Source organism: Saccoglossus kowalevskii, chromosome 1 (assembly GCF_978046115.1).
Source record: "Saccoglossus kowalevskii chromosome 1, keSacKowa6.1, whole genome shotgun sequence".
In the NCBI taxonomy this organism is placed as follows: domain Eukaryota; kingdom Metazoa; phylum Hemichordata; class Enteropneusta; family Harrimaniidae; genus Saccoglossus; species Saccoglossus kowalevskii.
In genome coordinates, this window is record NC_140641.1 from 9,455,481 (window position 1) to 9,479,858 (window position 24,378).

A 24,378-nucleotide genomic window follows, 5' to 3' on the forward strand; every position below is an offset into this window, starting at 1 on the left:
AACAAATCGTCACTCCCGGAAACACTACGCAAAATAACTAAACTGGAACCATTCAAGCCACAGTAAACATAACAAATAAAAGATGACTTTCGTTGCATTTGACAATGCCATGTTTTTTTCCGATCGATGTCGTCGCTAACGTCGGTATAATCCTCCATTTTATTTGAGTGTGTTTGAAGCGTTGGATCAGTGTTAAAAGTTAAAAGTTCGCAAATGTGAATATATATTTCGTAAAAGGCCGTTTGAATATCGTAGCGGCTCCAGAAGGATCTAGAATTTTGATTCATACCCAAACATGAAATGGACTCTAATTTGAATAAATGTCCGATAAGTTTCATAGATGGGTAATTAGGTGATCAACCGATCACTTAAGTAAAGATCAATCGGTCGTGGTTAGTACTTGCATGGAAGACAATCTGAGAAAAACAGCGGGTGATATTTTTTAGGGAGTGAAAGGACAATAAAGCCATATTGTGCATTATTTTCTACTCTGATGTCAAACATTTTTTGTATAAAAGCGTGGAAATTTTTGTTTCAGGTACATTTTGTGCTTCGGTTTTCTATATTTTATCGCTTATTGGGATGATTGTATGCTGGCGCTGCACAAAACTAGTAAATCCTTGAAATCTCGTGAACAATACAAGAACTCCACAGTACGACGGGATCAAAGGAACGCAATAAGACCCTACTTGCTGTTTCGATCACTTACGCCTTATGTTTGGGACCGAATGAAATTGCGCTTTTTTATTTCAATTTAGGTGGAAACATTGAATTCGATGGCGTATTTTATAACATCTCTGTGGTTTTAGTTTTCTGTAATATGTGCGTGAATCCGCTTGTATTTGCCTCTCAATACAAGCAAGTTAGAACAAATATCAAGGTGGTTTTCGGTTTTAAAATAACAAATAAAGTTGAGGGCGTTTCAACTGATCGATCTATTTCAATCTCACAAGAGATCGTCTGAGATTCGTGTGGAGGATATCACTTCGACCTCCAAGATATAGCTCAGCGCCTCAATCGAACCTCACTATATATGTATATGTGTCTCAAGTTATGAGTTGTGTCTTGAAAGACGTACAGGCCGGTTAATTACTTACTTGGTCGAGCAACTATCCGTTAGACGTCATGCGCCTAAACCATCAATCATCATTGAGTTCTTCATCAGTGAGTCGGGATACAGCTGTATTAAACTGATCAATAGGAGCTCTAGATTTCCCTGCCATGTGCTGTAACTTAGTTATGGCGTGGTATATAACAACCATTTCGCATATGTAACGAATTAAGCGAAGCTCCATACGTGTTCCCAGCAGCAGTTCGTTTGCCCGTATCCTCTCTAATTCGCAAGAGTCGTGGTTTAGTCTAGTTGCATTATGTTTTTTAGTGGCATATGGACGGACTATGGTGCTATTGATGCGGAGTGTGTTTTACGTGACGATGATTTACAAATACACTATATGTGCGTTACCAGTACCCATGATATTCAGTCCGATTATGTCATTAGTGTAGTAGCCTCGTTCGCAATTTGTTCGCATGCGGTCACCGTACAAACTAATGATTAAAATATTTTAGTATTTCCTGGTGTTTGGAGGAGGTGTTTGCAATATTTTACTGGTTACGGGCAGATTGTATACAATTGTATGACGTACCGGAACAAGACTACTATCTGTGAAACTAAATTTCATGTCGTATAAATGAAACATATATATATATATATATATTAATTGTGTACTTCTTGAGTAAGAATATTTCATTCGATTCAGTTGTACGGTATGTTCTAAAATTATAGTATTTGCATGGTGTTTAAAATTATATCTTAATATATGATAACTGATATGGATATTCTTTTGCTTGTCTTAAGTATTTATTATCGAGTTTTCTGTATATAACAATGCCTAAAACGCCGACCCAAAATGGATACAATATAAAAGTTGTCTATAGCTCTATATCAGAAAAAAACGAAAACGATCAGGAAAGTGCAGAAGGATTCTCGATGATTCAAATAATACCTCCGTGGGAAACACCAGTAAAGCTGTGAACACCGAATATGGGACAGATGTCCGTGTTCAAGCAATTAACTACCGGGATGATACTCACAACACGACTTAATCGGTTATGAGATAAAATAAACTCCGTTGAAAGAAGTGCGCCCTCACGAGCGATTCCTCCTCTGGTCATTGTTTACTACAGAGAAGAAACCAATGTTCACATTGGTGACGTTCTTTATTTCCATGCACGTAGCAATTACTGATTAAAATAAAACAGTTCTCTCCAATAAAAGAGAGAAATGAGGTCACTGTCAATGATGGCGTTATCAATGATAGCAACACAGCGTCAGATACAACACGACGTTAAAGACAAATAAATTTCAATATATAAAACGCAAAGTGTGTGATTTCATCGATAAACACGTTGTTTTATTCACAGACAATCGGGTAGCTTTTCGTGCATTGGTATCAAATCTTGGCGTGCGGCAGTTACCAAGTAATAACACTAATCACAACAATTTACTGCTGGGTACGAGTGTCTGCCAAAACTCCACGGATGCTGTACAGGAATACTAATTGAAATTCTACTAAAAGTTAAGAACAAGATTTATTTTCACAGCAGATTCTTTTCAGAACAAATTTTGACACAAAATAAAAACCATCTCAAACTAGTTTTACTGTATGGAACACACAAAACACATGATGCGACGTGGTTAAATTGCGTGAAGCCTCATAGATTTTACACTACAATTCAAACTAACAGAAGACATGTATTTGAGGACTTTGATCTGCATATATTCGTAAATAAACACCATGTAAGAAAGTGACTAAGCAGTGCTCGTTCTTAGATGTGAATTCTAACAGTCTGTTTGTTTCCGTGTAATGAAAGGAAGACACGATGATTAGTGTTTTTTTTTAACCTCCTGATTATTACAATGTATGCGCATTTTACAACGTTTTTTCGTAACCACCAGGTGTCTCATAGAGGGCAGTGTTTTACAACGTGACGAGGATAGAACACGACACGACATCTTAACATGATGGAAAAATCTTCAATATATGCTATGTAGTTTGAGGTGTGTGTTTTGTGTGTGGGTATGTGTGTGTGTGTGTGTTGGAGGTGACTTGATAAGAAGGTAATCACATTTAGATCGAAATTACATACTGAGACGTTGCCAAGCCTTAAGTAGATGATTTCTTTGGTGATTGATAGGCATTGCAGGAGTAATCGACGGTAATTAGTGCACGTCGCGCCAAGGTCAAGAAGAGCGCATTGTATTGTGTGAGAATTAATGTTTATCAACACAAATGTTGCACATGCGCAGCGACCGCCGACCTTTAAATTACCTATAATGGTACTCAAGATTCACTTCACAACAAGTCAGGTCGGGACGATGAGAAGGATAACCTTACGAACCTTATCATTCAGGTCCTAATACAATTATATCTTAGCCCTGACGTCATTAATATCTGAATATACAGGTATACACACTTGCTATACAGTTATAATTCTTAACACACTTGGCGATTTCATTACATATGAAAGTGATATATCTGATCTATCTGATCAAGAAGATCGAACGGGTTCAAAGCAAATCTATCAAATGTCTATGCTTCCATACTTACATGTCATAGGCAGCATCCGATTACGCTGCGTATGGAATTATTTTAATCTAACAACACTTGAGTCTCGGAAAAAGCTTCCTGAGGCCGTTTTTTCATACCTATCTTAATAATTTTGTTTTTATTCCCCTACCATTATATCCAAATGTTCATGATGCAACACGCATATTTCATCTTTGTTCACCTTTTTAAACTAAACTACCTTAAAAATTATTTTATCTCTCAGTGCCTCGACTTACTAAACAATATTTATTAGTAAATCATTAGTAATTTACCATTTTATAAACTCTCAGCGTTATTGCTCAGATATTTTATAAAGTTTATGGTATTTATTTAATCTTTTATTGTTTTTTGTTTTGTACATCACTCGTAATTTATTATATCATTTTTATAGTTTCACATTAACAGTTTGCGAAGGTTTACACAAGAAATCCGATAGCCGGTTAACCATCATCTTCGCCAGCCAAGGTCTAAGTTTATTCGGCCAAGCCTCTAAACATACCTTGGCAGAACGACCATCAAATATGCGTATTCTAACAGCGCTCCCAGTCAGTTGTGACTAATCATTGTTCAATCAGTTTGCGTGTTAAAATCCCTCTTTTGGCGTTTTATTTTAAACAAAATGGCGCACCCACGAATCGTGATATTTGTGATGATAAAATTGCGAAAGTTTTCGGTGTTGGTGCCCTCAAACCTCACCAGGTACAGGCAAGCGGCGCAGTTTTGTGTGGAAAGGATGTCTTCATAGCGACAAAAACAGGAAGTGGAATTTTGTTTTACAATTTGGTACGTCCAAGCTGATTAGGCGTCTTGTTTCGAGACGCGCCCAATCAGATCTCACTGCTAAAGATACGCAATTAGCCTATGCGATCCCGCACGGTATCGTGTAGAGGCCTATAGGTCGAAGACACGGGACCGTGCGATTCGGACGATGGTTAACCATTATACAGAAGATTTATCTTAAATATGTCAATGGTATCTCCACACACCTGCTATTTTCAGACGATCATAAACAAAATATGTAATGAATTCTGCGAAAATAAACATACTCCTTTTTGGGTTAATTCTGGCATTTGGTGTGAATGACATGAGCAGTTTAATTCTTGTATAAAATTTGAACACCGGGTTATAAATATTGACCAGTTTTACAAATTTCATTATATAACGCGTCCATTATATCTTTAAGGTCATTCACATCTACTTCTGTTCTAAGTTGGACATATTTATACGGCTGTGATTAAATCACATGCGTTCACTAACTGTACATCTAACATTACTTGCATCATTGTAAGTGTAACCTAGTGTGTTAGCTATGAGTCATCACCCAGTGAGAAGAACGACACGTACACGGGAAAACACTATGTATTATTCATATTACCCCATTCAGTATTACTCCCACAAACAAATCTCGAGTCAACAGCGTACCTACTCTGTAATTATATTCGCGACATCAATCGTAGTTCCATTATATTGGGTTTCTCTCTTGTGATTCGCAGGATTCCTTATTCAACGTGCCATCATAAAATTGCATGAACCATTTTATTTCCATTCATATCACAATACGAGGTAACAAAAGGTTTGAATTACATGACGAGGTTTGATATATGGCCTCGATGGTTTTCCTGCTACGGCAATCTCATAAAACTAGTCTTGTATCGTTCGTCAAGCTTTTAATGGAAGTGGAATTTAAGTCAACATTTATATAGCTGTCGTTAATATTCAGTTGACGTAGATTTTTAGGCAAACACACTTTATTAACGTGCATATATTCAACCTTATTTTGCGATTGCTTGGAATCAATAAGTGCGTTTAAGACCCAGTATGTTGCGCATGCGCGTTCGACACTCGAACGAACAAAAGGATACTACTATGGACGTCCCGTAGTGGTCGTTGATATATCGCAACAAATACTAGACATCCCTAGCTTTCGTAATTCGTACATCGTCTGAACATGAAACACTCATTCTTCATCGCTGTGATGTGCTTCTCTGTATTAGCCACGTCGTTCTGTAGCGTGGTCTCAGACTGGAAAGTATGTTCAGAGGAGTGGTGGCCCAGTTCTTATACCGAGGAACACGTACAACCACTGCACGGCGTTTTGGGTGCCGAGTACCAGATTAGCAGCACTAGATCTTTCAGCATTATGGAATGTGACGGCCAATGCCAAAATGTAGATACATGTCTATCGTATAGCTATGGCAGAAGAACCAGTGAGTGCATATTGTTTCTTACAGAATTGACAACTGAAAGTATCGACATGGGTGGCTATATTCTACAATCCAGGAACCATTATCAGGTAGGTTTACCCACATACACGTAAATATTGTGATCATACATAATAATAAAGTCTATCGTATTTGGCAAAGATACACTCGAGGGGAAAGTTATACCAAACTAACTTAAACAAAAAAAGAAACGAATTTCAGGAGTCAGGTTTGTTGCCAATCCGAGTCTTACAAATGTTTTTGCTTTTTAAAAAATATTTAGACAGTCTTTTCTTTACATTGTTAAAAGATTAGGAGCTCTGTCACAAGAGTAGAGTACTAGGCAAACACTCAAATTGATTTCCAAGCGTTCTGCAAAACTGTATATAAATATTGAAAAGTAAGGTATGGTTTTAAATAGCCATGACGTAACCTTTGTATAGTATTTTGATAATGTGTTTTAATATCCTGTAACAATGGGTTAACATGGCGTTTGCAACGTAATTATGGCTACTCAATAATTTAAAAAAAACATAGAAAGCATGCCCCTATTTAGATAGTGAGGTTTGAAAATTCACTTCTAGGAGTTATTTGATATTCTCACATAAACTATAGAACCTAATCAGAGATAATGGCCACTTTGAAACATAAACACATATTTTTGAATTTACAAACGTATTTAATATGTTCTACATGTGACAGAGCTACCTGTGGCATAAAAGAACCACAATAACAATGCTGAAATCGAATAAATATTACTCACTATACGTCATTAAATGCACATACTGTCATTTAGGTGGGTGATAAACAAAATAAAATGCCTAAAAGCTAATTTCATTGCATGGCAGGCGTTTATACTTCTTGACAATAAATGCAAGTGTTCGCCACTGTTACGTATTACGCAGGTGTATAACTAATAGTCTTCGATCTAACTAGTTCAATTCGCTGTAGTATTTGATAAATTGTCTGTTATATGCTGTGGATTTATTTGACGGTGTGTTGGATTTATGCCATTATATACAATACTGAATTCTTTCAAAGAGTTTGTGGTTCTCCGTGACACGCCCTAGGACTATGATACGTATTTCTGTTTGATATCACGTACTCAATATCGTTCAAATATATAACTATGTTCAGTTGTGTGCCATTCTTGAGTAATGACATTCTTGTTGACTCATGATGCACACTGATGTTTAACAATTTACGTGACATTTGCCTTATACACATAGTGCAAGTTATTTTCTAATTGATAACGCGTGTATTCATAACGTGCATTGATCATGTATGACTTCAAAACCCTCCATTTATGACACGTACTTTCGGGACAGCAACATGGTCCAAGCTTGTTGTATGAATAGTTCATACCGACAGTGTCTCCGGTGAATGCTAGATGAGTGATTGTCTCCCGGGATTATCTCCACAGTAACGTTAAAAGGGAAAGAGCTATCAATAAAGTATAGTATCTAAATTATAGTAATTGAATGAAATACTAAAAAAATGGATGATGAGAATCTGAATAGAGAAATTCCAAACAATGGCAAGAATACAAAGCAGCTTCTTGAACATGTGTACGCATTACAATATGATGAAAAATCAACTCGCTTCTTCAGAATGAAAAAAATATATATACAGAATAAAAACTAAAAAATGCATAGATGAGTACATTGCGGGAACTAATGAGCTCTTAGGTGGGCTCACTATAGGCAGTATAGGTATGATTTACATTACCATACATGTAAACTTGGTCTAATGTTTCTGCAGTACGATGCAAGCTTGTAGCTGTTTTTTCTTTCGTATTGAATGTATCATCACTGAAAAGTAGAACCAGTTACGTGTATTTTTATATGTAACAGATAACAGTAACAACAACTACAAAAACAAACAAACAAACAACAACAACGTTAACATTACAATGTGCTAAATGTGTATAATCGAAATAATCAGATGATTGTTACAGCAAAGTGTTCGCATATAACGTTCCAACAAGTTTTAAAGGTATAGGCATATATTTATCCTTGTCAATGTTTTTGGAAATTTCTACAATATAGAATTACCACATTATTTGCAAACAATATATGGTAATATATGAAAAACATTCATTTGTACTAACGTTATCATAGACTCCAGGGCAGCTCGCCCACCTCCAAGGCTGAGTCACAGCAGCCCAGCATGACCATTTTCATTACCGTACATGTCCGACTAAGCGCCAACCCCTACTTTGGGTACATTTCTATTTTCAGGGTCACGTCGCATATTCCCTTTATAGTGTCCCAAATTTAACTATCATATCTTAAAATCTGGTGTTTGATCATTTTTTGACTTCGTATAATATAGCGTGCATATCAACTGTCATGAGTATGTTGTGAGTGCGTATACCAAGGTAACCAAGGGAAAACTACGCTTCGACAACGAACAAGAACCATAAAAGACGGTAAATACTTCATTCCATATTCAGTTTACCCTTCAAAGATTGCTAATTACGGTTTTTTTCACTGAAATCTATCCCAACATATAGTACTTCGACATCGGTAATTGACTTCTGCATTGCGTTACCAAAAACGCCTTTGGGAATTATTGCATCCGTGCAATACAATGTGTATTTTTTATGATCATTTCTGTGTCTTTCGAACACTTTTGCTCGAGTGAGTGCTCGGCTAAGCGCCCACCCGCCTGATTAACCTGGGCGAGTTGGACGAGTGTACTGTAGCCTTTAAAAGAACAGCAAACTAAATATTTGTGTTTTGCTAATAATGCTTTAGTAAGCATACTTTAGAAAAAACGTGCAAAAAAAATAAAAATATTTATTATGTTCATGTGATCATTTAATAAGTGTAAAATGATTTTCTCTTTGAACTGTTGTCATAAAATAAATGTGTTTCAAATTATTCACAAATAAGGGAGTGTTATCCATATCTAAAAGTGTTAGTATTTATTTGCAAATGATGAATTAATTCACCAATTATGTGAATAATAACGTCGATCGACGTTCGTTCATTTTCGGAAAAAACAAATAAATTAAGCTAAAGTACTCTTGGTAATCTAATGGTTTAGTAAACGAAGTGGCCTTCTCGGTATATAGCACACAATTAAATATAATGTTAGGTACTGTGCTGTTATATGCACTACTGAATATAGCTGACAGGTGACCTTACTCACAATGTAAAATTAAGGTCGATGTAGGTTTGGCTAAATGTAAAGAGATGACGAATCAACACTTGCATCTCATTTGTTTCACAAGTAAATTTGTCTCGATTTGAACTCTTTTCTTACTATAAACTGCATATTTATTGTATATTACATGTAATGTACGTGAGAAATGTTCACATCGTCTTGGTTTGATCACATATATTTCTACCTAAGAATCTCGTGCGTAAAATATCTCTAGTTCGCGATACTCAACTGACCATTGTGAACGATATGTATATGCTGGTGTAAAATACTAGTTTGAGTAGAGACGATAACTTGGCACTATGCAGCGTAATGCACTGTATAAGCTGTTAAGCTGTGGAGCGAAAGACAAGAGACACTAGATCATGCTTAGTTGCTGAATTACCTTACTGCTTAAAGATGCCTATCTGCTGATTTGTGGTCATCTATCTGTGTTCACAAACGTGAGACGTGATTTGTAAACTGAATATCTAGTTTCTTTCTAACTAGACAATTTCCTTTTACGAGACAGCTTGTTTAAATTGCCAAACAAACTTATTTTAAACAGTTTAACTTTATTATATTTTCACGTTTCCATTCAATACAACATTCCCACATTTGCAGGTAAATGTGGCCGAATCCCGGACAATTTCACAGACAAATGTTTTAAAGACAACATCCCGTATTGCAGAACAAAAGCGGTATACAGAAGCAATACACCAAATATGTTGGTATCTAGTTTTTTTAAATGTATTGCCATTCATCACGTGCATGCATTTTACACTAATCCTGATTATTACTAGATTCTGTACGTTTAGGGATTGAATCGTTTTACGGACAAAGTTTATAAGTGCTTCAAGTTAGAAAATTGCTTTAAACATTTCTTTACCGTGTCAGGCCATGTGTGAGCCAGTGTGAGTTGTCATTGCCCCCCCCCCAGGCAACATTCCTACTGGTGATGCAGTGTGTTATTAGAATATGATAAACATGACCCATACGTCGTACGTAGTTGTCGCTGTGCGGCCAATGGCGGTAGTGTGCTGCACAATCAATGGCTGTAGTGTGCTACACGGTCAATGGCTGTAGTGTGCTGCATGGTCAACGAATCATAGGACCACAGAGTTTATTACTAAACATAACCAACTACTAGTTATGCATGCACATTTCTACACTGCAGTAACAATATTTGTAATGGGGAAAGCAGCGCCCACCCACATAACCTGCATGGAGGTTAACATCCTCTGCTCTTGCATAAGACCAACATTAATCATCCACTCTTCCGAACAAAACACAATTGGTCAATAAAGACTTATATAACAAAGTAATATATATTCATCAAAAGCCGTATCAGCACAAACTATCTGGAAGTGATTTTCATTCTGAGAGGCAGTGATTTTTTTTCTCTCCTTAAACAAACATTGGTACGACATATGCACTTATTCACCTACGCTTTCAGATGATGTATATGCTGTCGTACTAGCATGCTTAGTAATTGTAGAGAGTGTCTAAACACAGATTGCTTCCTTAATAACATAACCTAAATAGCTACATACGCGCTTACTTTGCCATTTGTCAATCTTTGAATGATGGTTTAACATATTAAGGGGTCAAACTTTAAGAGGCCTCGAGCATTTCACTCAATTTATTTCATCCCGTTTAATGAAGTATCTGGTAAATATCCAATATTGTGTATTATTCATAAATAATATTCAGTCGCAAGATATCATGTTTTATTAATATATATATTTGTATATATAATATTTATAAAAACATTTCAGCAAGTGTAGGAAGTCGACAGCGGCATCATTAAAGAATCGAATGTCTTACATAATATATTCATTACTTCTCGTTTTGGTGGATGTCGTTAAATTGTTCAATCTATTCCTAATACTCATCTTTAGTAATTTATACTTTGGGCATTTGATTCTGTTGTTGTGAAAAGTCTACTCTTCTCATCAAGTATCCCACACCGATTACGATGCATCTATTAATTAATGTTATGAAGTGTCTCATCTTATTTGTCAGTTGTTTTGTAATCATTTCATCTCCCTCGTGGTGAATGCTATTATAGAAATATAATCTTATTTCACCTGTCATGATCAGGATATGAAACCCAAGACTGTTATAATATTGATAGATATTGGAAAGTGTTTGGCACCATTTTATAATTATGTTTATTTCATAGTAAGATAAAATATATATTTCTATTGCATGTGTTCTGTTTTATCGTGCTTAGCGTGTATGGTTAGAACATAAGTACAACGTCCTTACACTTAAATAATTACGTAAGACTCGTGTCTATATAGTATGTGTTTATAATTATTGTAATTCGCGTTTAATGATCATCTGAACAGGGGTTTCATTTGAAAAAAAAATGAAAAATTAGTGTCTGACCCAGTTTATATGAACCCTTTTTTTTATTTTCCCCAACCGAACAATGGATTATCATAAATAATCCTACCATGATGTGTGGTGAGCTTCCATGAAAGGTGATTGCAGATTATATGTCAAATATAGCATTCTACAAAATCAGTAAATAACCATCTTATCACTGCCGTAGCATAATAGCAAAATGGAAACAACAATTGCAAACATGATGAAAAGGTCGACTCTTTCATAACCCATGGTAATACTAATGACTATCCATCTTATTTAACTAAAACGACAAGCTAATATGAGTTAAGCCTTACCCAATGTAATCTCTCTATATATATTATCATCAGATTTTCCATTATTAAAACTCTTGTGAATAGAAGGTAATATTGTACAACATTGCTCGTTTGTGAATTTATGGGCGAGAAATATTTATGTTGTTGGTGGGCTTGTATCCATAATTGTTTTATTAAACCTAGATCGATGCAATGGTAAATGCACACAATCTATATAGTGTGTGTGTACAGTATACAGGAGAGAGTATATTCGTATGTTTATGACGGTACGGTGTCATCGCGAACAAAAGCATAACATACGTCAAAGATTAACTTTTGAATGACATACGTATTGTTGTTACATAGTTCTTTGCTGTTGATAATGTAAACTTTTTCAGGTATAGATGCTTATATATTTCCATAGGCACATTCGAATTTACTAAACAAACCACTCGAAATACGAGAATAAAAATGCAAATATGCTCTTGGTAAAATATTTGAATGATTTGCAAGTTTATACATAAACGATGAAAAGTATAATTTTGTTTTTGAGAAAATTGATATCGATTACAATTCTGTTTACTATGACAAGACATAAATCCAACTCTTGTTTGTCTGTTTTTCATACTTGGAGTATTAACAAAATGTAAACTGTTCTGATGATTAAGTAAACAAGAACATGGCAATTTTATTTAAAACGATACAACTCGGTTCAAAATGTCAGACGTGAAACTTAAAAAAAAAGATTAATTTTACCTATTAGTAATCTGTCTTTATATCAACATGGTATATTCCATACAAAAGCTCGATGGTTATCATTCATTCTTGATTTCACTTACAAGGAGTTTGTTTATCTAGTGGTTTATAATTACTAGAGTTTGTAGCGAAAGCTAGGATTTTAATAATATATACAAATGTGGGTAGGAACCACAGATGTGTAATGCAATTTTAAAAGCAAAATACCGTTGTACTTTTTTTCATTGTTATATCGTGTTGTTAAAAGATTTCATTTGAAGCAAAAAATGCCTGGATATAAAAAGGTAAATAAGTTTAATTCGAAATAGCTCTTAATAGTGTTTCCGATCTTGAATGAAAGAGGGTGAAAGGTCAAATGAAATATGTAGCATCAACAAAGATATATTCATTCTTATCTTCACCTTCTTTCTTTAAATTTCAAATTTAACCATAGGAGCTATTGTTCGGCTATACATTTTATAAAACAATCGCATTTTTCTCCTAATGCAATAACGCAGTAAGATGATTAAAACGCTAAAAGCCCCTTCGGGAAAATCCCAATTCCCTGCCTTAGTAACTGTCATCATAGTTTAGTCTATTAAAACGAATTGTCGGTCGCAGCGTGCTATTTAATGGCAACCCTGTAGACAAGGATATTATTTTACATGCATGACTGCATTCCAAATAGAATTATATATTGTAAGTTTTTAGTCGTCTAGCTCATAATGAATATTCAATCATAATTGTCACATGCAATCATGCTTGCTTTGTCGGTGTCTGAAGGTTTATGATATATATCGCCCACACCAATAACGTCGTAACTAATGTATATCCTATACAATAAAATCATTTTAAAGGCGCGCCTTCAACCAATAATCACACATATACATATATATATATATATATATATATATATATATATGTTACCGTCATTGTGATTAGATCTAACCATTTGCTATTCGACAAAAAACGGGCTATGTATCACGAACATATTGAGATTCTTCAGTTTAATGGAGTCTTCAAAATAGATAACTCTCAAATCAACCTATATATTACTGAGACGTCACGATCGCGTAATATTTTATAAAACCAGTTTATAATAAAATACTTGGGATGTATTTCACGTAATAGACACTTCAATGTACCTGACAACTGTCTTGATGTGTGAGATCGTCTACTAGTTTCGATAAGCTGCCAATCTGCCATCCAGTAATTCATACGATTGAAAATAAATCTGACGATATTCAACGAATCCCCAGTATTAGTTTGTATGATCCAAAATCCAAATCACGTTACAATGCGCTGGCGATGTTGATATCAATGTTCACACATGTTTCAGGCTTCCATAACATTCATTTATTAAAAATATCGCAGAAGGACGACGTTACATTGTATAATCAACTTATGAATACTTATGACTACATTTTGAACGTGGTGAGGTTAAAAAACCGACCACTAGTATCAAATTCCTGGTAGATTGAAGGACAACTTAGGATGTTAGACTTTTAGCTTTGAGAGGCGAATCTAGTACCATGAGTTTTGTATTTTTATAAATATATGATAGGCACAGACGGCAGGCAGTCACGGTCTCAAATTGACTCCGTGGCGGGCAGGCATTATTAAGACAATGCGCCTGTCAACAGGGTTTTATCAAGAGAAAGACCCGCACTAGAACAATAGGCCAGAGAATGTCCCGAAAAATAGAGAGTTAGATCACGTGCAACTTTCAAGGTTTGTTTTCTAAATTTCACCATTCATCCTGCAATGCTTCTGGTGATATGTAATTGCGAATCCGAAGAATGCGAAACCGAAATGTCAAAGAGATACAGCATCCATCTATTTTAACGTGTGCCCAGGAACATGTATATGTTACATTACATTACACCAAAAATTAACGGCCAACAAATATATTCCTATTTGGATACAGACAATTCATTAATCACATTGAATTATAATTAATGTATAAGTCAATAAACTACTATCTTTTGGGATTGGTTGATTAAATAAATAGGCAAAATCTTTCCAACGAATGTACAACTATTATTTAATATTTTTCCATTAGTGTTAAAGTGAATTCTTTTCTAAGAGAAAGTTAATTACTTAACACGATTTACATATACTTTTCAATTAATCTGATGCTGTTTAAAACGCCGCGGTAGATAGTGGTACAATTGGACGCACAGTGACCAGTAATCATACGTTGAACGTTCCTATTAGCACTCGCCTATGATTCGAACAATAACAATACGACCACCTGAGTGACGACTCGTCAAATGCGGGAATCATTTGGTAAATCATTATTACCATCCACAGGCGCGTTACACATTGTCTTTATGAAGCTGTTTATGGAACACTGAATCTATTCAGTGCTACTGATAGACTTCCCGATGTATTGTTATCAACATAAAAGTGACGAAGGCATAACATTTGTGCATCTGCATTCAGCTGGTCGTGGGTAGTTATATCCGAACCACAATGGACGTGTAAATATTATCTCATATACGATCTAAAAAGAAGTGAACAAACTTAATTATATGCAAATACATTGTATGTACCAGAAGATTCACTGTGCATGCGTATTACAGTATTTCATCAAATGTATGCCACGGTGACCAGAAGTTACATGAATGTGTTAACCAACATACACTTCCAAGCACCAATACTATTTATCTTACCTTATCTTTGCTTTTGATATTACATTAACGGAAGTATATAAACAAGCGAATAATATGAGGTTATTACGAAGATACCTCAAAGTATGCACGAAGACAGTTGCTGGTAATAGCAGGAGCGTCGACCGACGCGCAGCGTACTGTTTGAGTGCATACTTTGAGGTATCCTCGTAATAACCTTATTATTATACAACTTTTCCTTCCAAGGATACATCATGGGAATGCCGGAATCCAAAAAGCTTAGAACAGAATCAGTGAACTTCTATGTGTGGAGTCCGGTGAAACTCTGGGGGCAGCCATGTTTGTTTTTATGCGCTTACACGCGAAATCATTCCATATTTTGAATTCGCATTTCCTTATATAATTACGGCATGCTGCAACTTATGGCGTTACGGTGACAGATGTATAACAATATATGATAATTATATTATATATTACATATATATTTAAACCAGTTATCAAAACATAAGGTTTGGAATCAACGTGTTTCACGAATGATTATTACGCAGTAATACATGTAATACATGTTGCACGTAAAACATATTGTGTGATTTATTGGCGCATGCGCACAATGTGAATTCACTATTGTAAAAATCAATGTGCGTATAGTATCATTTCCGATATAGCTACCAGTAGAATGATTAATGATAATGAATGATTAATAAATATCCAATATTATATATATCCATTATAAATATCAAACGCGCACATTATATACAAGACGAACATAAAGTTATGAGTATGTTTTTGTATCAGTTAAAATTGTATCAATGTAACGCACTACAAACACTTCGGTAGTTCTGTTACCGTAGTAACGCAGTTATTTGCCAATCCATTCAACTTAAACAAAAATCTTCAACTCAGGTTACCATGACAACAATTTAAAATGTTATTGTTACGTTGTATTATATAATTTAGGATCAAGGACAAGAAAGGGACATTAATCTTGTTATTGCCAACATTATGGTCCAGTGACTGTCCATTGTGTGTACTAGTGTGGTGGTCATACTATAGTGTATTTTGGTGTTTTAGCAATACCGTTGCTCCGTAGAAAACATTTCACTGCAACAGTAAGAGTACAATTTTGTTATTTTCTTGCCAAACGTGCATTTTTGAAATAGTGGTTACTATGGAAGCTGCCTAGTTAGTATGGGAAATCATAAATATACATACATCATGGAAATTCTGTTGACATGAAAAATTGTTTGCAGTTTGTGTATTTTACCTTTTCTGTTGTTTTTGTTGCCTTTGTAGATCCTCAGTTCAAACAAAGCTTAATGATCAATTTTAAAATTTTGATTGGTCAACTGGTTCGTCAGCCATCATCGGTTGAAGTTAAAAAGAAAGTGGTTATTTTGAACCTTTTCTGAGATCTGGGCATTTTTTTTTGAATAATTATTTTTATATGCGCTACCCATTTGACGAAAAAAAGCTTAACGGTCACGTGAACTTTGCGCCATGTTTTTATTTTCAGAAACTAAAAAAATTCTTTGAAAGACTGAACATAATAATCTGAAAGTGGAGTCCATTGAGATCAACTACTGTGCTCTGTGCATTTCGTTACTGGTAATAATGCTATAAATTAAGCCTTTGTGCAGCTGTAGTGCCTCGCTTGTCGCTTCATTTTCTTTAATAACACGACGCCAAGGCAGTTTTCACGCAAGGTTGTAACGATTTTTCGTCCGTTTGCCTCTAATTGTAAATATTCTTATTTTATTATTTTACGTGACGATTGAACACCACCAAGTGTCGGAATGTGATGAAAATTGGCATTTAGTTGCAGAGAATATGGACGATAAACGTAACTTTTATAAAACGGGCATTATCTCTGTTCGTGATTTCTGCTTGGTTGGAAGTATTGAAATTTAATTAGCTCTCAAAGTTTTTGTCAATGGATCTGAAATTTTGTTGACGCTCTCTTTAAGAACAAACGAACTTCTAGGCTTATTTTTTCAGTTTTGCATTCTCGGACAATGACATCCGAAGTGTGAAATACTGACCGGCTTTGAATTTATAGAAAAACATCCTTGAGAATCTAAAAGCCTGGATAGTTATATTTATTTATAGTGAAATATTTCAAGTGAAATACCAGTAAACAGCAATTGTGTGAGGGCAATTTAAATTTGAACGTTCCGGACAAACTGAAAAATTATTTTGTAAAAAAGTTAATATGTACAGTGCATATTATGGATATTCAGTTTCACATATTAAGAATAGATTTTTCCTGATTTCTACCGCTGATGTCACCCTTGGCAACACAATGCCACAATCCCTTCAACAAAAAGCAATCTTCACCCAGTGATAAACAATGTCCAATTCAGTGAAAAATGTTCACGAATTTATTGTTCTGATTTCCATAAATTAGTATCTATGAATGAAACTTTGTCATATGATTTGGTCGCCATCTTGAATATCAAACATGTTCGATATATTTTCTCGTGAGTACTATTACGTACGATTAATATAGCATGTAACAACCTTGGAGGATCTAATTCTTCATCATTATTTGGGTCAAGGACAGTTGACTGTAAAACAAAACTTTCCAGCACTTTTGCTTGATGAAAAACATTAGTCTAACATTTTCAATATTATTACCCATAACTACAACCAGTTATGTGATTCTGCTTACATTTATATTTTTCACAACTGCTTCAAACAATTCCAGCCACTTACCGTATTGATATCACAATTGGTTTACAGCGTCTGTACAGGAAGTACATTACAATGTGACTAATTAATTATAGTTGGTAACATTAAATTAACAGAAAAAATAAGATATTTCTCACGAACTGCTCAACCAAATGATCTGACATTTTGATTGTGGATTATATATCATCAAAAATGACTTTCTCTTTTGTTAATTTACAGGAGGGGGAGTTTCCACTGTAGGGACCTTGGTACCCTTACATATGTCGGTAACAAGGTGACACATATTGTCAAATAAACGGCAGTACTGTGACCATTGTAAGGGACTTGAATTTGGTCGGTCTTATTGTGACAACAGGGCTGCTTAAGAAACACAATAACAAACTAATAATGGATTCACAAGATCAATTACCAATTACGTTATTTGCAACATTTTAAAGTGTATGTTATCTCAACCCAGGCGATATGTAAACTAATTGTTCAATTAGATTTCATCCTCGGCTTGTAACATGTTACCAAACCCAAATTAATTAATATAAATAGTGGTGGTATTTAAGATAACATATTAGTTATATCTTTTAAATAATTTTGAGGAATTAATTTCGAGGTATGTGACAAATCTGATTTACATGTGCACGTACCAATGACGGTATTATTGTTAAATTAATTATTCAAACGTCATTAATATGAAGGAGGGTGAAATGGATTACGCCGTAACACATATACTCTCAAATCATCGCCATTTTGAGCCACATGAGTGTAACCGTATTACCTTTTTTGCTGTTGCTTTATGATAACAATAAACCCTTAAACTTGTAATTGGCTTGACGTTTAAACTAAAATAATAAATAATTTTGTTTCAAGTTCGAGTAAGCCAACCCAAAAAGGAAACCCTACACATAAATGAAATACAGGGTAAAATAATCTACATCGTGAGGGAGTTTTATATGCACGCATATTAGGTCACCATTTGACACAAGACTCTTTAAATTGTTGCTTTTGAATTATTTAAACATCCATTTAGCTAGAATATAATCGATGTATCCAGATAAAAGCCCTTTGTCTAGACGCACTGTAAATAAAATGGAGTGTATGTATAGTCTAGGGGATGAATCAGAAATGATTTATGGATATTATAATAGCAATTCAATCATATACTCAACCAAATCTATGTAATATACACAGTGATTACATAACATGATTTATCCAATATATTATGACACTTCAGTGTTATAAGCAGTGTGATTAGGTATCTATATCTCTACAATATATAATACAAATCAGGAAATGTGGCCCTATCCAACCAATATTTTCTATTGCATGGACCAGAGGCTCGGAACAAATAAATATTTAGTACGGACATCCACAACCTTCGAACCAAACGTCAAACCCTATCCCACCAACCACACACATGCACTAGAAATATATACAATATATACTTACTTGTACGATGATTTTTATGCTAAGTTGGTGGTACTCGGTATAATTTCGTTCGTGTATACAATGTTCTTCGTTCAATTATTGCTTTGTATGTTATCTATCGATTGTATTATGGACAGTAAAGGCATATATTTTATTTACAGCGATCTAGAAAATTGATGTGCGACATGAACACGTGCCAAAACGGCGGATTGTGTATATCCCATTGTCATGGAAACGGATACACATGCAATTGTACGGATGGGTTTTACGGAAAACACTGCTCAGATCGTAAGTATGTGTTTATGCGATACAATGTATTGCTTGGAATAGAAATGCCAGTGAGTTATTCGCAACTAGTGCTTGAGAAAACGTGTGGTATTGATACTTACTCCAGGGCGTTGATGTTCAAAGAAAGACTCTAGTGTCTTTGGCTCACACCTTTAATTACATCGATGAATATTGCAGAGCTTTACCACTATAGAGAAGGTATATATTATATCAGTCTTTCTCCTTCTATTTACACAGGGGACGGTGGTTGGACAGAATGGACTGGTTGGACGGTATGCGTACTGCCACCAGGCACGCCTGCATGGCAGTGTGTGGCGACGCGGGAAAGAATAAGAGAGTGCTCAAATCCGACAGTAGAGGGCGCTGGGTCGGACTGTGTTGGTGAGAATAAACTAACAAAACTCTGTATTCCAGCTAGTAGTATATGTCCAGGTACGAGAAGTTTCTCAATAACGATTTATCAACAAATATAGACTAATATAAGTTAACAGACGTACGGCAGAGCGCATTGCCACTATGTGACCGATCCACACATGTAAATGATAATTTCCCTATATTTATATTACCCTCTTAGAGTCTTGTGCCGATATTCAAAATTTGGGTGCCACGGACTCCGGTGTGTATGGAGTCAGAACTACTGAGACTGGTAATTTCAAGGTATACTGTGATCTGGAGACGGGTACGGGAGGGTGGATTGTGTTACAGAGACGTTACGACGGCAGTGTCAATTTCAACGTATCGTTCGAGGCTTATGTCGTAGGATTCGGTTCATTGGAAGGGGAACTATGGCTGGGAAACAACTACATAAGTGCCCTTTCTCGGAACCTCGGTACCACGCAACTACTCATTGAACTTGAAGACTGGGATATGAATACCCGTTATGTTTTATACGAAGAATTTTACGTAGAAGCTATTACCAATAACTTTCATTTCAACAATCCTCTTGTAAAAGTAGACAGCGATATCGCTATTGACGACGACTCGATAGACGATCCGTTTGTTTCCCATGTTTCGGGGGATTTTTCGACATATCTGGACCCAGGGGCACCGACGTGTGCATCGAATTATTGTGGAGGATGGTGGTTTATATCGTCACCTGGTTCTGACTGTGCTTATACAAACTTAAATGGGTAAATAATATTGCTGACTCCACTAGTAGAACAGATATACATTTGATGGTCGCGTCTCTAACTTATATTTAGATTTATTACACCTAGTAACCTAGTGAATATAAATACTTGGGCATGTCGGCCGCTTGCAAGAAATATAAACACATGGTGTGTATTTCAAAATATAAATATGATTACATAGTGTATATTTTACAGTCCTTTACAATATTTTAGTTTTAAAAGAAGGACAATGTAAACTAAAATTCACTTAATGTTTCCCAACTATGCTGTCCGTGATTCTAATAGTTTTCTGTGACATTTTTTTCTCTTCACAGAAAATACTACAATCTCGATGAGGGTGATACAGTGGTGCCGGGGACAGGTATTTTCTGGACCACATGGCACAATTCATCGTATTCACTTAAAGCCACACAGATGAAACTTCGGAGCAAACCCTAAAAATCAGAGTAGTGACGTAACATTCCTTCAGCAATACTTGGTGGTACACGATACATGACGGAACATATGTCATACTATCAATGACAGATAGATGCGAGATTAGTCCCACACTATACAGATAATATTATGTTTCTACACTTTTATCTATGTTTGACTATATATCGGCAGTACACAAATTCACGAGAAACACTTGTTATTTCCTGCAATGACAACAATGAGTGAAATGTTACTGACTTATTCGAAAATACACAACTTTTTTGGGCGAAATTCAACACATCAGTTGCTTGAGGAAATGTTAAAGCAAACAAGTTTAGAATCAAAAGCAAGCATCTGCTCAACACCTAGAGTACTAGTTAAAACTAAAAACACAATATGAACAAATCTATACCATGAATACAGAATATGTATCAATGCAACCCATAAGTAGCAGCAGTATAAACTACTACATGAGGTTGCCATAGTTATCCAGCTCTAAGTATAAGTCAGCTCTAAGTCATATAAATCACGTGTATACTTGGCTAAAGATCCGTCAAGCAAAGTAAGGAGCTATGTTTCAAGGCGAGGACGATTGAAACGAACAAATGAGAACTGTATAACCTCTTTTAGACAATAAATCAAATATCACGATGTGTTCTGTGCTAGACTATGGCGAAAATTACTTGTAGTGGATCGTAACCCACGTGCGATACTTTAACTGTGCGGATGAGAGATGCGTTTAAGAGCTTAGGACATAAACCTGTGCCTGTTACAGACGGCAGTGTGTCCATTAGTAAATTGAAAATGTAACTAAGCAAACAACGTCTGTCAATACAGGGTTTTGTGTTGATGTTGATTCTTTACCAATCAAAAATAATGTGCAAATTTAGGGATCAACCATTCATAAATATATCTGTAAATAATGAACATTAATCACGAACTTGTAATAAAAATATATCCAATGTGTTGTGAGTGTGAAATAATTACCATAATTGTCAGTATTTAAGTCTTTGTATATGCATATTGACATGAAGATTCTGCATTATTTGTACCAAGTTGTAACATATTCTGCAAGAAATGAAATCATACTAAAAGATTAAAAACTAACACGTGTTCAGACTTTTGTTCCGAGGGCGCCAGAAATCTGGTAGCTACATGAATGTCATAATGTACTAATTTTAGATTAATGGTGGGTATGTCAGTGCTAATCATCATACAATTATTATTAAATATTATTATATATATATATATATTTATAAATTGCACAACACATAGAGACTTATGGCATGCATTTTAGAACGTTCCATAATGTTTGATATCATGAATACGCACTTTGTCACGCACCATAAACAGTCGAAAAAAGTAGTTTTATTCAGCAGCTGTCAGTCAGTAACAGCGTTCACGATTCATTCAGTACTGAGAGACACATTAGACATTTTTAGCCGATCACATTCGACTACGAACATCGCTCATAGCATACGACTTAATATAACAATTTACCATATTTGAAAGATATCGAGGTAATTCAACGTTGATGTTTTTTTCCAATTTCGAGCTCACACAAAACGACTTTATTGCGATATCTTTCACTTCACAAGTAATACTGTTTGAACTATCGATAATTATTTAATTATTTACCCTTCACGACGCTCGCTTCAATAACTAAACGTTGTGGCATTTTTAGCTGCGAAAATGGGATCGACCGTGTCAGCACATATATGTTTTGTTTGAAAGAAAACAAGGCAATAGCCGAGAAATATCATGTCACGGTGATTCGTTCATCAGCAAAGAAGTACATACATATTTTCGCCGACGACTATTGAAACTGTATTAGTGTAGTCATCGAGTTCGGTGACTGTCAGTTGAAGTCGTCTGCAAATTTATTTGCAAATAGTGAGTAATTCCCATCAATAATTCTCGGCTCGTCTTTCAGCGCAAGCGTACAAGAAATACCGTATTCACCTGATCTTTAATTAGCGCATCTATTGTGCAATGACTAATATCATTGGGCCTGGATCTAACCTCGGTTCTTTGATGACAATTGGAATAATTTACAAAATAAACGATTTTCCGAAATCATTTTGCAAAAAAGGCGAGTACATTTTATGGTAAATATAACTTTCAAGTTAATGTCATTGATGTGTTTACGATGCAACAATACGTACACTTTACCCCGTTTTTCAGCGCGTGATGCAAACATAACGCAAACGTTCACACAGCGCGAAACGTTCTTCTTTGCCAATTCGGGTTATTATCTTTCATTTAATTACTAAAACAAGCAGGAATGTATAGTATTAAGCTCATCACGAGAATTTCTCAAAGTATGCACTTAGACAGTACGGTAACGCATCGACCTCAGCTACGCGCGGTAGATACTATCACCATATTGCCTTCGTGCATAATTTGCAGGGTTTTTTTTCGTAATAGTCTCATAATATGTTCATTTAACCTACATACACAATGTTACCATTGTGAAAAGCATTGTAAAGTTGTTTTGAAATATATACGCATTGTTGTGACGCACTGTGCTGTAATATCCGCAGACAGATAACTAACTGTTCGAATGAAATTGATGCCGTAAATTAAAACTACAGGGGTCATACTAAGGTACAGAGCCTAAGTGATTAGAAAATTGACATGATGAAACATGTTCATCATACAGATGTTTAATATGTTTTCTTATAATTAGCCAAAAAATTGGTGAACACGCATGGTTTGAGTTTGTGATTCTCTTCTCGCAAACCATGATGTAGTTATGGTCTTGTTTCTTTCCTCTAATTTGCCGGAGGATAGGTTTCTATGCGCACTGTAGTATGTACGCAGCATCGACAAAGACAAATATTTGCGTTAATACGTGTTTTACCTTGTCACAAAGCTAATAGATATATATCTGCCTTGCAAAATGTAAGAATTAGAAAGCTGTGATCTACTTGTTCGTGGGAACCATTAGGAATTGTATATAGAAGGTCCCCGGTGAATGAAAATGGATAGAATTAACAAGTTAGTAAGATTAAATTAATCGAGGAACCATTGTCATGCACACATAGTAGGGGTATGTATTATATGTTGCGTCTGTGTCAACAGAGGCTGATACTTCATACGAAAGTACTGCAAAGAAGGGTGGCGATCAGAAACGATATTGTTCATACCATTTTTATTGAAAGCCACAGGTGTCATTTTGAAGCTTTTTGGGGTAACTATCAATCTGGGATTTGTTTTTAAAGAATTTTTCAAATCTACAAATCTACCCAAGAAAAAAGAGAAGTTTCTGGAATAACATTTAGTATGCCATACAAAGTAAACCTAAGGTTGTCCCACCTTAAGTATAATTGTGTTGATGTTCATTCCCTAAAATCCACACTGTATTGAACAGTGGTTGGCTGAATCAGGCAAACACAGCAATGAGCTTTATATGTTTCATATTCAGGGGGCAGGTCAAGTTAGTTAATAAAATAAAATAAAAA

At 35.3% G+C, this 24,378-nt stretch overlaps 1 protein-coding gene across 1 annotated transcript; it reads left to right on the plus strand.

Annotated features, from left to right (window-relative positions):
* Positions 1-19,340: 19,340 nt before the first annotated feature.
* Positions 19,341-21,897, plus strand: LOC146750351 (angiopoietin-2-like). The gene is made up of 4 exons (XM_085495378.1): positions 19,341-19,374; positions 19,608-19,802; positions 19,945-20,500; positions 20,815-21,897. The coding sequence occupies exons 1-4, from the start codon at positions 19,341-19,343 to the stop codon at positions 20,936-20,938; spliced, it is 909 nt and encodes a 302-aa protein (XP_085351504.1). The 3' UTR covers positions 20,939-21,897.
* Positions 21,898-24,378: the final 2,481 nt, after the last annotated feature.

Coding starts and splice junctions, on each gene's coding strand:
- LOC146750351 (XM_085495378.1), top strand. CDS start 19,341: ATGGGTTTTACGGAAAACACTGCTCAGATCGTAA. Junction 19,375..19,607: donor AAACACTGCTCAGATCGTAA/GTATGTGTTTAT, acceptor CTATTTACACAG/GGGACGGTGGTTGGACAGAA. Junction 19,803..19,944: donor AGCTAGTAGTATATGTCCAG/GTACGAGAAGTT, acceptor TTACCCTCTTAG/AGTCTTGTGCCGATATTCAA.